At 33.1% G+C, this 18,478-nt stretch overlaps 1 protein-coding gene across 1 annotated transcript in view; it reads left to right on the plus strand.

The window, feature by feature from the left end:
- The window catches only part of GRIK2 (glutamate ionotropic receptor kainate type subunit 2), a 1,179,562-nt gene that overhangs the window by 864,596 nt on the left and 296,488 nt on the right, over positions 1-18,478 (plus strand). The window contains exon 12 of the mRNA XM_053710578.1: positions 7,187-7,305. Within this exon, the coding sequence (XP_053566553.1) occupies positions 7,187-7,305 (119 nt within the window). The remainder of the gene's footprint in view (positions 1-7,186; positions 7,306-18,478) is intronic.

The raw sequence follows: 18,478 nt of genomic DNA on the forward strand, positions 1-18,478 counted from the left end.
GCTTCTAACTACCATTACTGCCCTAAGTCCTAAAGCCTTTTTTTCTTTCAGAAAAAAAGCCTGCAGGCAGTCTAGTCAATCAAATGCCACACTGCCTGGACCATTGATACTTAATAGAGTGCACTCCTGTAGTTACTATGAAATCAGCTTTTACAGCTCACTGATTATTTAAGCATCTGTTGGGCCACAGATACAGGATAAGTTGCATTGTGCAATGTAAACCATCTATCTGTTCATCTACGTGTCTATATATATTTATTAGACATGGAAAAAGATACTAGTCATTAAAGACAAGGTTACTAGTCCACTGTATATTTGTAAGGTTTATTGATGAAAACTCATTCCATTTGGGTTTAATGTTTCTAGTTAAAGTGATATTTGATTGTAATAATATGTGATCTAATTTGTAAGAACATGGTATAGTTAAATATTGTTCAATGCAAAGTGTCTTAACCCCCTCAACACAGATGCGTTCCTGTGCTATTTCTGAGCAGGAGAAGTTATTATTGGCTACATGTATATGCCACACCATTTTGGCTCATTGGTTGGGTATTATTATTTAATTACAAAAGTAGTGAATGCAGTACCCTTAAGAAAAAGTTCTGTTTAATTTCTCCAGAGTGTTCACATATCAAAAAGGGTTTTCTGCTCACCCCAGCTCAAATATGCATAGAAGTAAAGACCGCAGTACTTCTGTATAATCAGCACACAAGTTGCTCTTTATTAGGGTGACATCCCCACAAAAAACAGCAACGTTTCAGGTCACTCAAGACCCTTAATCATGATTAAAGGTCTTGTGTGACCCGAAACATCGCTTTTCTTTGTGGTGATGTCATTCTCATAAAGAGCAACTTGTGTGCTGATTATACAGAAGTACTGCTGTCTTTTCTTCTATGCATATTATTATTTCATTTTTAGACTAGAACATGGCTTTGAATTATATGATGCTTTCTATACAGTAAACAATTTCAAATATATTCACCAATCAGGATACCAAAACATGTTCGCTTAACATCCTATGCTGAAAAGCATACCTAGGTAGGTAGTGTGTTTCTGGATCACTATATGGCAGCAGTTTTGCAAGGCATTTAGAAACATTTCTTTAGGTGTCATGCCCCTTTAATTGAAGGTTAGGTAATATTTCTGTATTTTTTTTTTCTTGCATGTTTAATTTTGGGCACTTTATGGGCTAGATTTATCAAAGCCATTCTCCTATAAGTCCATCGAAAATAGCGCATACGAACTGATCGTCAAATTCAGCAAAGCACTCTGTACCTATAATTGCACAAATCTGAAAGAAACTTCATCGCACTCCGCTTGCATTCGCCTTGGCGCACGGGCGTGCTCTCGAGTGCAACAATATACTTTAGTAATAGGCGTAATTTAACATCCCGACCTACAAATACGCACAGTTCCTTATTTATTATTGCTTGGCGCCGATAGGGAACTGAAATTTCGACTTCAATTGTGTGCTCAGCGCCAAGAAGAGATTGTTATTGCCAGAAATTTGCACTTCCACAGACGCATATGGTACCAACAGTTTTATATATATATTTTTCAAACTAAGAAAAAGAACGATTTAGTGAAATATAATAAAGTCACTATAAAGACTGGGAATTCAGCACTCTTTTTAAATAGTTATAAAATTGCAACACTCTCAAAATTTGTAACAGAAAATTTATTTTAACACTGTGTCGAACGCAGGCCTGTCAACCTTACAGTAACCAATTACATTAAGTGAATTAAATATTATGCTTAAAAAAACAAACAGAAATGTATTCACACATATTAAAATTACTAGGACCGGTCCATGTGGAGTGACATAACATATAGTTTGTAAAAACTTAATAGAAATAGTTTTTCTAAAAAGAACAAAATATAGTAGCCATTTAAATAGCACTGCTACAAATGAATAAGTGCAGGTCATAGAACCTCTAATTATATTCTCAGACCTCTTTAGGTATTAATAACAACTGAGATCATTGGGGCAAGAAGATCTGCGCATAGCTTAATAAGCAGAAATACAAAAAGGTTATACCATGGGAGCCACCAAGGGCTATATAAGTTTAATAATCAAAGACTGTCAGTCTATTATGGACCATTTAAATCGAAAGTCCTTCCACTGATATTAAATCTCAAAGGTAGATGTAACCTCTTAAAATGTCCCACAAGATGGACAGGACAAAGCAAACAAAGATGCAGGAGGATACCTCTTATGTTATTCCGTACCCCTCTGTCAACTGCACCTGCTTGTTACACACATGGCAAACAGGTGCAGTTGACAGAGGGGTACGGAATAACATAAGAGGTATCCTCCTGCATCTTTGTTTTGCTTTGTCCTGTTGCACTACTAACCTACAAGCTACATGTGCTTTGCTGCATGTCATTCCAGCTAATATAATAACTTGCTATACGGCTTTATGAATGTCCTTACCTTCCTGGTTTTCATTTACATCTTGTGGGACATTTTAAGAGGTTACATCTACCTTTGAGGTTTAATACCAGTGGAAGGACTTTCGATTTAAATGGTCCATAATAGACTGACAGTCTTTGATTATTAAACGTATATAGCCCTTGGTGGCTCCCATGGTATAACCTTTTTGTATCTCTGCTTATTAAGCACGGCTATATCACTATTGTGAAATGTGACGTACTGCTAATACATATACTAAGTCATTGTTTATAATATGACAGGTGACTATGCGCAGATCTTCTTGCCTCAACGATCTCAGTTGTTATTAATACCTAAAGAGGTCTGAGAATATAATTAGAGGTTCTGTGACCTGCGCTTATTCATTTGTAGCAGTGCTATTTAAATGGCTACTATATTTTGTTCTTTTTAGAAAAACTATTTCTATTAAGTTTTTACAAACTATATGTTATGTCACTCTACATGGACCGGTCCTAGTAATTTTAATATGTGTGAATACATTTCTATTTGTTTTTTAAACCATAATATTTACTTCACTTAATGCAATTGGTTACTGTCAGGTTGACAGGCCTGTGCTCGACACAGTGTGACAAAAAACCTTTTGTTACAAATTTTGAGAGTGTTGCAATTTTATAACTATTTAAAAAGAGTGCTGAATTCCCAGTCTTTATAGTGACTTTATTATATTTCACTAAATCTTTCTTTTTCTTAGTTTGAAAATTATTTAATGGGTCTGCACCATATATTTTGATATTTAAACCAATATGTGTAAGTTGGTAATTTTCAGAATGGTTTGAATTTCTAATTAGTTTAAGTGAATCTCTCTATATAGCTTAGCAAATTTTCCATCAATTTTTCTATTTTTATATATATATATATATATATATATATATATATATAAAATATATTGATATACAGGTAGCCCTCAGTTTACGCTGGGGTTAGGTTCCAGAAGGAATGGTTGTAAATCGAAACCGTTGTAAATTGAAACCAGTTTATAATGTAAGTCAATGGGAAGTGAAGGAGTTAGGTTCCAGGCCCCTCTCAAAATTGGCATAAGTAACACCTAATACATTATTTTTAAAGCTTTGAAATGAAGACTTTAAATGTTAAACAGCATTATAAACCTAATAAAATAATCACACAACACAGAATATATAATTAAACTAGGTTAAATGAACAAAAACATTTGCTAAACAGCATTTTAAACCTAATAAAATAATCACACAACACAGACTTTACTTGTATTTTTCTGCAAACGGTTATTTCTATGCATTCCAATCTGGACTGATTTATAGACTGAAAGATCTTGTTCCTTTGCAAGCTGCTCAATAGCTCAGGTCTGGTTAAACTAATTAATTTCAGCTTGCTTGGCTTGCATATCTTTGCTGCAACACAAACGAACAGCTCCACCTACTGGTTATTTTAATCAATGCACTGCTTCTCAATGCTTTTCAATAACAGCCACATGACTGAAAAAAAGGTTGTTATTCTGAAACGGTGCAAATTGAACAGTTGTAAACCGAGGGCCAACTCTATTTATTTTTGTAATCTTAAATTATCAACATATGGCAAAAACAGCACAGAAACATTATGTAATATAAATATAAGCTAAATAGTTACCTAAAAAATGCTTTTTTAATAATCAAAACATGGCGGCATAAATATTTATAGGGATGTACTGTGATAAATAGGAAGTAAATGCTTTTTCCGACAGGCGAAATTTATCATTATTACACCCCAGCTCTCCTGTGCAAAGTTACATCTATTTTTTTTTATTTATGAATTCAGGTGCACATGTGCGCTTCTCCGGAAGCGAGCTGGGGCGCAGTTACAGGCGAAGCACATACAGAGTTTGCCTAGCCTTTCATAAGTCTAGCCCTGTGTATATCTTTATTTTCCATTTAACATAGTTTCTTTTTTCCTTGCCCTTTTTCGAAAAAAATATTAGCCGTGTTATTTATTTTGTAAAATGAATTATGCTTCTTGAGATAGACTCTAAATCTGTTAATTGATACAAAAGAGAAATAATATTTCAAAATCAATGATATTAATCAATCATAAAGCCTTTAATTTTAAAGTATTCTATGTGACTTACATTGGACAGAACTTTAAAAAATACTAGACATTTCAGCAAATTACCTTCTCTGTATGAATATATTATGAGCTTTTGCTTAGTTGAAGAATAATGTTGAAAGAGGTACAGCATTGTGAATGATAACCTTCCTAATCAACCTTATGAGCAGTTTGCCAGTTTATCTGGAGAGTATGAAATGAAACAATTCTTTGTTTTTTCAAGTACAGGCTTTTAAGACAGTAGGTATTCTAATATTGTATTAGTTGAGTGAAAATGGAATGTTTGATCTTCAGAATATTAATGTGTTGGAAAGAATATAGTAAAGAAAATTGCATTCTCTGAAGTGACAGAAACCTTATTCAAATAGCTTTGATTAAATGAAAGATTTTCACACAATTGAGGAATGAATAACATTTCAGCTCCAAAGTGGCTTTTAAGATTGAAGAAGTTGAGTAAAAAACAGTGTGTCATTAGCAAAGTAATTAGACTTTCAAACATCTTTAATTAGTTTCTCTGTTTTACTGTTTTTCTTAAATTGGCTCATTGCAAACATACAGTGTTACTTATCTTTCTTGTGCAAGAGCAGTAGGTTTTGTTTCCTGCACATGCTCTGCGGCTCAAGTTATTCATTGTTAATTCTCATGAAATAACGAGAGTATGTTTATTGAAAATGGAAATTGATATACAATCTGCTTTTTTATTTGAAGATATCTAAAACAAAGTAGATCACATTTTCGAAAATAAATAATATTTCTGACATTACCACATCAAATAGTGGAAAGGAAATATATATAAAATCTTTCTGTCACCTCTATCTTTGCAACACCAAGTTTATCTGACATCTTCATAAACCTTGATAAAGATAAAAGATTGAGACAGACAGTAATAGATTGATAGATTATAGATAAATAGATAAATATATTTCCATGTATGTATTACCTCCATTTAGTTGGGGTGCCAGAAAAGGGTACTTTATTTCAGGCCTCAAGGATCCCTACATGAGCAGAGGTTTTTCAATCATAAGAACTGAGATACTGAACAGCTAGGTCGTGGAAATATTTAAAATATAGGGGCCTATTTATCATGATGCGAGCGGAGATGATCCGATATTGCAGATCATGTCCGCTGCACATCGATAAATGCCGACAGCATATTTATCATTGCACCAGCAGTTCTTGTGAACTGCTGGTGCAATGCCGCCCCCTGCAGATTCACGGCCGCTAGCAGGGGGTGTCAATCAACCTGATCGTATTGGATCGGGTTGATTTTCAGTGATGTCTGTCCGCCACCTCAGAACAGGCAGGCAGGTTATGGAGCAGCGGTCTTTAGACCGCTGTTTCATAACTTGTATTTCTTCAGGCTCGCCAGAAACACGGGGCATCAAGCTTCATACAGAGCTTGATAAATAGGCCCCCATAGTCAATTAGGAATCTTGATGAATAGAGAATCCCTGCCTTATCTTATGTCATGTCATTTATCAAGTAAAATGTCCATACAACTATTTGTAAAGAATCCTTATAGTGTATACAATATGAGTTGTTTTGATCATGGGGTATATGCCTATTTCTTCAAGATATAGACATCTACTACTTTTCTGCCTCTCCCTCCCATTTAAAATGACGTAATCATCTAAATCTCTAATGTAACATACAGAGGAAATGTATACTTTCAACATAAATCCTGTTATATTTATAATGTTAAAACATCATTCTCACCACAATTGTGGGGTAGTATAAATGTGTTTGAAGACCTTGCTTTTGTATATATAAAAGGGACATGAAACCCAACATTTTTCTTTCATGATTTAGATTTTAAACAACTTTTTATTTGCATTTATTATCAAATGTTTTTCTTTTTCATGGTATCTTTTGTTGAAAACCAGAGACATAAGCTAAGGAGCGTGCATGTGTCATTTCAAAACTAAAAAAACCCTCTGCAATAACAGTTTGAAAATCCTAGGATCTCCAACTCAAATGTGGACAAGAATATCTGAAACACTATGCACATACATCCAACTCAGACTTGTATATAACAGAGCTGATGAACCTTCTAATTAGTTACACCATTGTATAGTGAAGGAACTCCTTTCATTTTCAAAATCGGTCTGCATACTCTTTATCATTACACTTGTTTTCATGCAAAAATATATTTTTACTCTTTCAAATGACATCCATACAGAAAAAATTGTTCCATGTCCATAGAAAATATTACCCAATAAAACTACAATATATATATATACCCATGCAGGTATTAATATTGAAGGGAAAAAATAGAATGTTTTTAATGTCTTTGTTAATCATAAATCATTCAGGCTATAGTCAAATAAATGTTGTTTAAATTTACTACAGGAAGTTCTGTGCATCTTTGTAAATTAATAATTTTCTGGTGATTTATATTTTAACTCTTTCTTTTGGCTTTGAGAAAATAATTAAGTAAAAATGCCATGTATGACATAAAATATATGTATATATATATGCTATGAAACTTACAATTAAGTTTCAATGAAAGTTTAGGTCGGAATTTTTAATTATACTTTTTTTTTATAATGCTTTAAAGTTTCTATGCTATATTTAATATTATATTTAATATTTCTCTGTTTCTTTTGCAGTTATGGTTGGTGAACATCTCTTCGGAATTCTACTTTTAAACTTTTTTTTTTTTCTTTTCAATTATCACAGGTTTAGCCCTTATGAATGGTATAACCCACACCCTTGCAACCCTGACTCAGATGTGGTGGAAAACAATTTTACCTTGCTAAATAGTTTCTGGTTTGGAGTTGGAGCTCTCATGCAGCAAGGTATACGATTCAGCCTACGCTTTCACTTGGGCACCATGTCCCACTATTTGCTGGGGGTATAAATCACAGTGGTACAAGATGTTTGCATGGGTGCCTCTGGGCATGTAGCCATTTTCAGCTTTCAGGGGCAGGCTGGTTGTTGGATAGGGGAAAGATGCCTAATAATTTGGCCCTTTATCATTTTATACAGTAAAACTCACTTTGAAGTTACAGCCACAGAATTGTGGCCTGATAAAATGTTATTTTCCCCAGGAGTGATAGTAACCAGTCCTTCCCTGTCAGCTTTACATATTATAATAGCACATTAAATGCAGGAACCATCAATTCCCACTCAGAAGAAAATTCTAAGAACATAATAACTGTTCTTGAATTCCCCATACATTGCCATGACATTTTCCTCCTATTCAAATTTAGAAACATTTCATTATTCAACAAAAACTCCTTAATATTCCATTAACAGTTCTATTAACCAGCTGGTAGCAACATCACTTTCTCATATTTAAAATACTAATCTCTTTTTTTTTTAATTTGACTTCAATATACACATATAATCACACCCTTGGTTGCCATTAATTTTATTGAAGCATGTTATCGAAAGAACACATCTAATAAGCAGTTATATCCATACAATAATTAAAATAAGTGTATAATAAATAGAAAAGAGTATATTATACAATTAATGCAGAAAAAATGTTTAATGTTACTAAAAAGTCACAATTGTTAATTCAGTATTTTCTATGATTATTCTCTGTGCTATAACTTTTTTCAAATGTTATCATAAATAAAAAAAATCAACAAGTGTACTAAAGTATTTATATACCTTGCACTAAAAAAAGAACATAACATCAAATGACCATTGTTAACATTTTATCAAATCAAACATTACATACACAATTTCAAAAAATCTTAGCAATAAAAGTCAAACACAAAGAACTACTTATGAAGGATACATGAAAGAGGAGACCCGTACATTTGTTTCTGTCACCTCCTACTCCAGGAAACGGTGGGATATGGTGCTGGTATGACGTTACCTTGGGTACATGATAGTCAGCCCCTAACCAGTACTGGTTTACAAACTCAGAAGGAAAAACCATTTTTATGTCCATGCCAATATACACAGACATGATAATAATGTCCCCTTTGTAGACAAGGTGTTCTTTAATTTATTTTCTATTACTTTTTACTGGTACAAATGTCAAATTAAAAACAAAATGAAAGTATCAATGATATGAGTATTATATCACAATACATATTAGTAACAAGCTATATTTATTATGTGTTTAAATGGTATTTTCGCAATTTTTTTGTCTTGCATTTTTGTAAGCAGAAACAATAGCTGGAGTTAACTGACATACGAACTCTTGTTTGTTACCAATGAAAAAGTAAATAAACTGATGAATAAGGTTGTCTGTTTTTTTAACAAGACTAAGTATTCATAACACCACCTTCTTTAATAAATATAATGTTAATAAGACTTCGGGCCCCCAAACCTGTCCGCCTGGACTCGCTGCGAGCGAGCAGCATACTCTACCCGCATTTAACAATGCACAAGCAGCTGCAATGCCGCTTCCTGCTCTCGCAAGGCCAATCATGTGCAAGCAAGGGCACAAGCATGAAACGCTGCTTTTGCATCTAGATAAATGAGGCAATTTGTATCCACTCAACACTAAATTGTGTTACATCCAGTTGCTGGTATATAAAAAAACATTATATCAAATATATATTTATAATTGGGAAAAAAAAGCAACATTTGGGATGGAGTTGAATTATAGAAATAGGGCAAGATTATGAGAGGAGCACTAACATTTGTGCACAAGCGATAAGGGGTTTATCAAAGGTGTTTGCATCCATTGGGTTTATTGCTTGTAAGTTGAAAGTAAATGAGATCGCTTGAGCGCAATTAGCACATACTCAGAGCACTGGTTAACTGTTTTGCAAAACTAAAAAGTTGCACTAAACATATCAAAAATACATTAAAGTGTTACACTCATAATAACACCATTTAATAAAAATATTGCACAAAAAAGTAATAAAGGCTCAAAGATATCAGATCTCAGTTAAAGGCAAGCAAAGGGCTTTAACATTGAGATACATACATATACATCTCCAAAGATGTTTATGTACGTGTATATATATATATATATATATATATATATATATATATATACACACACACATTTCTATATACGTGTACATATATTTATTTACAGACATATATACATATATAAATGAATAAATACATATGTACACACATATATACATGCATTGGAGCCCTTTGCAGTTAAGTAGATGTAAACATGTAAAAGATATTTATGCAGTATTCATTTTTAATACAGGTTTTAACTATGTATTTACTATAAATATTTCACATTCCAATGTTCTGCACATAACAGAATATGTTCTAAGTATTTTTAAATATATATTCTCATAAATACAATATATATATATTGTACCAAAATACCATCAGATATATGTAGAAATATTTATGTATGAATAAATAGAACATTTCTGCTATGTGAAAAACATTTGAATGTGAAATATTTATATTTTCATGTCGAGTTAGTGCACATGTGAAAATGCAATCGTGTTTGCTCGCAAGTAGGGTGTTAGGATTTTTTTCCTTTGACTTCAACAGAGAATATGTGAATGCACACCTAAATGTTCTTGAAAACCCGATATCGCTTGAGTGGAAACTATAGTGCTCCACTCACAATCTTAGTTTGCCTATGGACAGTTATTGAAAAATAGTTTTAAGAAACATAGAAAATATATGAATTTATAAAAATTATCCATTTATTCTTATCAAACGTAAAACCAAAAGGTTTAAGTTACATTTTATATATATATATATATATATATATATATATATACACATATATATATATATACATATATATATATATATATATATATATATAAATATATTAGACATGTGTGTTTTGTTTCGTTCCGAATCGAAATTCGGGCAATTTCGCCAAATTCAGAGATTTGAATCGATTCGAATTTCCGAATTACCCTAGCAACAAAACTAAACTAATCCAAATGCATTTGTAATGAATAAATCCAAATTAGTTCGGATTTATTCATTACATTCGAATGGCCATGGACTAATCACAATTCAGTATAAAAATTTAATTTAGTGAGATAGAACAGTGAAATAATTCCGTTTGTGTAACTTGGAACCATCTGAATCAACATAACACATACTGGACTTCCGAACTCGAATCGATCTGAAACAAAATATATATATAAAAAAAAATGAATAGGTCCGAAACGAACCAAACAAATTTTTCCGCTGTGCACATGTCTAGGATATAGATATACAGTATATATATAAATATATGCTTAAAATGTATACATGCAATCTGTTACTTTGTATTATTGTAATTATTACATTTATTTTATAAATACATCATTAAAAAAGAGAAAACTAAAAAAGGACAAATTATGTATTTTATTTTTGGAAATGTAATATTTATTTGCAATTCTCAAGTTTTTGTTTTACAGGCAACTCCAGCCATCAATATTTGTTTTATAAACATGCAAAACAAATTGTTAAGGTTGATTGGTATTCTGCTTTTATCCAAACTTCTTAAATATGGTGTATAGTGCTTCACTGTAAGGTCACACTATATTTATCATTTGTATATTTTGTGTCCCATTGCTTGGGTTTGCTACATCATTTCATAACATCTCATTTATAAAGCCCAAACAACTAATTTTCAAAATACATCATATCACCAGAAAATGATTACACCTAATTTATCTTAATTTTGAATAAAAATATACAAAACGTGTATTACCTGATATAGTAAAAAAATATAATAAAAGATCAGACTCAATATATGAATCTAAATGCAAATTGAACTGATAAATTTAGAGAAGCTTAGAGAAATTTAGCAAACTTTGGACTAATAAATGCTACCTTTTAGTATTTATTTGTGTGTTTCAAAGATAAAAATTGCATTAGTATTATAAACTATTTCAAATATTTACTAATTTTGGGGTCGATTCCAATCTATCAGATATTAGCTCCCGAAAACTCAGTTTAGATGGATGATATACGAAATGTGTTTTTCGAGTGATATAATCTGAAATCAAGATGAAGACTATGGATTTCTATTATAAGAACGTGTCTGCAACTTAACTCTTCTTCTAAACAGGATTTTAATGGTTCTCATACTGTAAAGCATGAAAACTTTTCATCGCAATAATGTAGCTACAAAAATTATGTGCTTTCTAATGAGATCATATCTGAATGACTGGGCTTTCAAAAGGAACTGCGCCTTTATGACTGGACTTTCAAAAGGAACTGCGCCTTCGTGACTTTTTTTTAAATGGGATAACGCATTCATGACCTGGTCACAAAAGAGCAGTTAATTTTGAAAGTCCAGTGATTAAGGTGCTATCCTGTTTAAAATCCAGTTTATGAAGAAGCCTATACTGAAAGTGACAACTACGACAATGCGAGAAGTGAGAATTAGAAGCAAATATTTACAGAAAGTGATTGCTACATGCCATTTATAGATGTTGGGGTCCTGATTTCTATATTCTCACTTTTCCTGAAGATCCCCTTAGCCTTATGTGATACCACATAATAACATTTACATATGTAAATTTACAAATACATATGTAAATTTGTGTCCTCCCAGACGGAATATACAATAGTGATAAATAGAGCTTTAAAGAATGTAGACCATTTATACCAATACATTTCTAACATTTCAGAGCATGTGCAATATAATATAATTATTTCAAATTGGCTTAAAAAACCTCCAGTTTGGGACTTTATCAAGTGCCTTTAAGGGCTCCATTTAAGACCACTGCTTATTTACCTATACACCAACTATAAAGTGGCATATTTCAATCCTCCAGTCTTCTCCGACTGGGGTGATTGACAGCCTTGCGCGAGCAGAAGGTGGCGTTTCACAAGAGGTGAAGTGTGCAATGATAAATGCTGCGATCCTGGGTGAACTGAGGCGTAGATGTCTGCCTGTAACCATCCAGGGGTTAGTAAATCAATTCTATAAGTGTAAAAATTTGCTGAAAGTCTCAACATAACTTTTCAGTTCCATGTAAAAAATAGGTCTTTTTTTTAGCTAACCATATTGTAAACGCATTCATAGCTCTGAGAAACAGATGAAAAACTTCAATTGTGATTGTGTCAAGATGAAAAGTGCACTTTTCTGTCTGAAAGCTCATAAAAAACAAAGTTGCAGATAGATTGGAATCAACCCCTTTATCTGTTAAATTGCATCATATGAAATTCTTACGAAAAAGAAAAGGACACAATACTAGAATACACATCAGAATAGCAATGAAATATAGAAAACATTATTTAAATTAATAAATCTAATCAAAATAATTTAAATACATCCTTTTATTTTAATGTAGCTATAAAAATTAGTACTAATTGATAACATGTATTTAGCCTTAAAGGGACGTAGGAGTCAATGGCATGCTTACCATTTGTGGTGCCCATATTAGCATTAAAAAATGATAAAACAGCCTTTTATTTTAAGGTTGCTTTAAACAAGTGTATTAATGTTAGTATTATGAGCATACTAATGGTATTTTATGTATCTTTAAATTACTGTACAGTTTAAAATTGACATTTTTTTTAATAGACCCTTATAACAAGTCTGAATCCGATCCAGATGAAGGAATTGGTGGTCATTAAAAAAAATAAGATAATGTAAAAGAGCATTTATAAACATCTTTTATTATCAGCCCACAATGCTACACCATTTACCTGCACATAATACTTTTAAATTTCCTCATAAGCTCACACTCTAATGTTAGTATGTCATGTGACAACATAATTCCATTTAGCTGGGTTTTTTTGCTTAATTTGTTATGCCATTTTAATCCACAAGAAACCTTGCTGTTTAAATTGTTAAGCAACTTGAATTACATATGTAATAAATCTTTAAAAGGACAAAAAATACAACTTTTTTTTTTCATGATTCAGGTAGAGCACACAATTTGAAACAATTTTCCAATTTACTTTTATTATCTCTCTTGGTATCCTTTGTTGAAAAGCATATATAGGTTGGCTCAGGAGCAGCAATGCACTAGCAGGAGCTAGTTTCTGATTGGTGGCTGCACATGTATGCCTCTTGTCATTGCTTTATGTCCCTGTTTTGGTACGAGCCTTCAGGCTTCTAAAGACTGCTGCTCCATAAATTGTCCACCTGCGTATGCTGTCAGCATTTATTAATGTGCACGGACATGATACGCTACTCACACTATGATAAAGCTAACCCCAAAGTGTTTAGCTAGCTCCAGTAGTGCATTGCTGCTTCTTTAATAAAGTAGAGAGAATTGTTTAAAATTGTATGCTTTATCTGAATCATGAAAGTAATTTTTTGGGTCTTAAATCCTTTTTACCATCTGTCTTTTCTACATTTTGAATGGTTAAAAACACTTTTAGTTATATCATCAGAGTTTTTGAAAATCTACAAGAAGCAAAATATATACAACTGATGTCAAAGGAAAACATGGAATTAACTGGGTTATTATTTGTGATAACTGACTGATTTGTTTATAGAAAGGTTATTTTTTCACTACTAAAAGCATCAATTCATGAGGTGTGCAATTAACATATTGTTTTTATTTGGTATAAAAACATCAAACAATGAATAGCAATCATTAACAGTTATTCTGAAGGTTATATGTGTTGTATAGTTTTTTCAGAACATGTTTTACAAGCAAAAACGGATATGGGTAATGCTGCTAAATTAGTTAAAAATAGTGTGAGAACTCATGTAAGGTTAAGTATTCTCAATCACAAGAAACTATTATTAGACAATATGATCTGTTGATCACACAATTGGAGTAAATCGATTTCACTGCTGCTTCTTGGAATTGGCTTGAGATAATGCATTCTTTGTGACATTGAATGTTATCCTTCTATAACTGTTTACTATATTTGATAATATTAAAACAAGATCAGAGAAGGAATTTACATGAGCAGCAAAATTTATATAATGGGCCTAATGATTGCCAAGAAAGTTTCCTTAATTCTCTTACATCACCACCATGGCCAGTGCCATTTAAACAAATTTGGAACCAGATTTAATCTGACCAAGCAATGTGTTTCCAATCTTCAGTCAACTAATTTTAACATGCCCATTGTAGCCTCATCTTCCTGTTCTTTGTTGAATGGATGGAGCCTAATGTGGTCTTCTTAATGCAACCCCTTCAGTTCAAAATTTAATGCATTGACTTTTTTTTTTTTTTACTCTATCTTAGATTAGTCTAGCCATTTTTCTCTTACCTCTCTCATTTATATGACATTTCATTATTCTGCATCATTAATGATTTATATATTGATGCCACCTGATTCCTGTTTGACTATAATCATTAATGAGCAATTGCCCCTAATTAAGTTGATTGTAGATTGATTGTAAATACGTATAGGTAGGGAAGTGACAAACATCACCATGTATAGCTTGACATGCTGAGAATATATTTAATGCAATGATAATTTAAAGATTCTTAAGATCAAATGTACCAGTTCCAATCCAATAGTACTTTGCATATTTTTTTCATTGTTTTCAAATGCAAAAACATAACAATTCATTAGAGAACACTACAATAACTCTGATTATTAACAAGCTGTTCATATTAATTTGTAGAGTTAAACCCCCATACCTTGTATATGGAAAATTCATCAGTAGTATTCAAAAGTATAGAAATATATATTTTCATCAGCATTTAAAATACTTTTTAGACTTTTCAAATTCAGTTAGCTTTAACTTTGTGAAAAGCATTTGACCCTTTTCAGTGAGCATTTTATGGTATGCACAGCTTTTTTAATGTTTACGATTTTGTATATGATCAATATTAACAGACACAAACATTTTCTTTCTTTTTAATAGAAAGTTAAAACATTGCTCAATTTACACTTTTAAAATATGAAATTGTACTTCAAAATGGAAACATTACTCAAAATCATATGGAGTAATTAATTGCACATGTCATATATTGGTATTGTTTATATTCTGGTTAAGTGGGGTAAAAAAACCGCATTTAAACAAATTATCATTATGGAATTAATTGTCTGTTGAATTTTACTTTTTTTTATTTTCTGTAAATGTTTGTGAAAAATCCTGGGAAAACCCTTTAAAAAGTTGCGATATACTTGCTTTTTTCTAATTATCTATGTGTGACACTAGTCATTTCTATTGTATTATTGACTAATTCAAGCAGTTTTACTAATTCAGACAGCATATTTTCTAATGGTATGGGATTGGCTTAAAAAATAATGATAAAAAATAAACTAAAAAAACTTGAGCTCCCATTCCATGTTATCACATAGTAATTGTGTTGGATTGTAATGTTAGGCAGAGACTAAACAAGGAAATACATAGCCCTACAAATATCTATCTATCATCTATCTATCTATCTGTCAATCTATCATCTATCCATCTATCAATATATACACATACAAACAAACACAAACATGTATATATAAAATACAATTGTGGAACTAATTACCAAAGGAGGTAGTGAATGCCAATACATTAGAGATATTTAAAAATGGTTTGGATTCATTTCTGTCTAGAAACAGAATTCATGGATATGATTGCTTGTGTTAAATGGATCACCTTTTAATGGGATTAATTTAAGCTTAACTGTAGTTTTTTTGTAAGTATATACAAATTGTATAGGTTGAACTCGATGGACTTTGGTCTTTCTTCAACCTTATCTACTATGATACTATATATATATATATATATATATATATATATATATATATATATATACACATCTATCTATCCTTATATTCCTTATATATTATGATTTCTTGGCCATTTTTCAGATAATATGAATGATAACACAAAAACCTTTCTTTCACTCATGGTTAGTGTTTAGCTGAAGTGATTTATTATCAATCAATTGTGTTTACTCTTTTTAAATCATAATGACAACAGAAACTACCCAAATTACCCTGATCAAAAGTTTACATACCCTGGTGATTTTGGCCTGATAACATGCACACAAGTTGACACAAAGGGGTTTGAATGGCTATTAAAGGTAACCATCCTCACCTGTAATCTATTTTCTTGTAATAAGTGTGTGTGTATAAAATGTCAATGAGTTTCTGGACTCCTGACAGACCCTTGCATCTTTCATCCAGTGCTGCACTGATGATTCTGGATTCTGAGTCATGGGGAAAGCAAAAGAATTGTCAAAGGATCTGTGGGAAAAGGTAGTTGAACGGTATAAAACAGAAAAGGGATATAAAAAGATATCCAAGGAATTGAGAATGCAAATCAGCAGTGTTCAAACTCTAATCAAGAAGTGGAAAATGAGGGGTTCTGTTGAAACCAAACCACGGTCAGGTAGACCAACTTAAATTTCAGCCACAACTGCCAGGAAAATTGTTCAGGATGCAAAGACAAACCCACAAATAACTTCAGGTGAAATACAGGACATGTGGTGTGGCTGTTTCAAGATGTACAATAAGGAGGCACTTGAAGAAAGATGGGCTGCATGGTAGAGTCACCAGAAGAAATCCATTACTAGACAAATGCCACAAAGTATCCCACTTACAATACGCCAAACAGCACAGAGATAAGCCTCAAACCTTCTGGCACAAAGTCATTTGGAGTAATGAGACCAAAATTGAGCTTTTTGGCCACAACTATAAATGTTACATTTGGAGAGGAGTCAACAAGGCCTATGATGAAAGGTACACCATTCCTACTGTGAAACATCGAGGTGGATTGCTGATATTTTGTGGATGTGTGAGCTACAAAGGTACAGGAAATTTGGTTAGAATTGATGGCAAGATGAATGCAGTATGTTATCAAACAGAACGCCTCATTTTCCACTTCTTGATTAGAGTTTGAACACTGCTGATTTGCATTCTCAATTCCTTGGTTATCTTTTTATATCCCTTTTCTGTTTTATACAGTTCAACTACCTTTTTTCCCACAGATCCTTTGACAATTCTTTTTCTTTCCCCATGACTCAGAATTCATAAATGTCAGTGCAGCACTGGATGAAAGATGCACGGGTCTGTCAGGAGTCCAGAAACTCATTGACCTTTTATACACGCACTAATTACAAGCAAACAGATCACAGGTGAGGATGGTTACCTTTAATAGCCATTCAAACCCCTTTGTGTCAACTTGTGTGCATGTTATCAGGCCAAAATCACCAGGGTATGTAAACTTTTGATCAGGGTCATTTGGGTAGTTTCCAGAAACCCAGAAACTGAGCTGCAGCATGGTGGGCTAGACCATACAGCAGTTTCACAGGACAGGTTCCACTCAGAACAGGCATTGCCATGGTAACCCAAAAAAGTTGAGTGCACGTGCTCAGCATCATAATTAGAGGTTGCCTTTGGGAAATAGACATATGAGTGCTGCCAGCATTGCTGCAGAGGTTGAAGGGGTGGAGGGTCATCCTGTCAGTGCTCAGACCATACACCGCACACTACATCAAATTGGTCTGCATGGCTGTCATCCCAGAAGGAAGCCTCTTCTAAAGATGATGCACAAGAATGCCCGCAAACAGTTTGCTGAAGACAAGCAGACTAAGGACATGGATTACTGGAACCATGTCCTGTGGTCTGATAAAACCAAGATAACCTTATTTGGTTCAGATGGTGTCAAGTGTGTGTGACAGCAACCAGGTGAGGAGTACAAAGACAAGTGTGTCTTGCCTACAGTCAAGCATGGTGGTGGGAGTGTCATGGTCTGGGCCTGTATGAGTGCTGCTGTCACTGGGGAGCTACAGTTCATTGAGGGAACCATTAATGCCAACATGTTCTGTGACATATTGAAGCAGAACATGATCCCCTCCCTTAGGAGACTGGGCCGCAGGGCAGTATTGCAACATGATAACAACCCCAAAAACACCTCCAAGATGACCACTGCATTGCTAAAGAAGCTGAAGGTAAAGGTGATGGACTGGCCAAGCATGTCTCCAGACCTAAACCCTATTGAGCATCTGTAGGGCATCCTTAAATGGAATATGGGGGAGTGCAAGGTCTTTAACATCCACCAGCTCCGTGATGTTGACTCCAGTGGCAACATGTGAAGCTCTGGTGAACTCCATGCCCAAGAGGGTTAAGGCAGTGCTGGAAAATAATGGTGGCAACTCAAAATATTGACATTTTGGGCTCAATTTGGATATTTCCACTTAGGGGTGTACTCAC

This window comes from Bombina bombina, chromosome 4 (genome assembly GCF_027579735.1).
Source record: "Bombina bombina isolate aBomBom1 chromosome 4, aBomBom1.pri, whole genome shotgun sequence".
Lineage (NCBI taxonomy): Eukaryota > Metazoa > Chordata > Amphibia > Anura > Bombinatoridae > Bombina > Bombina bombina.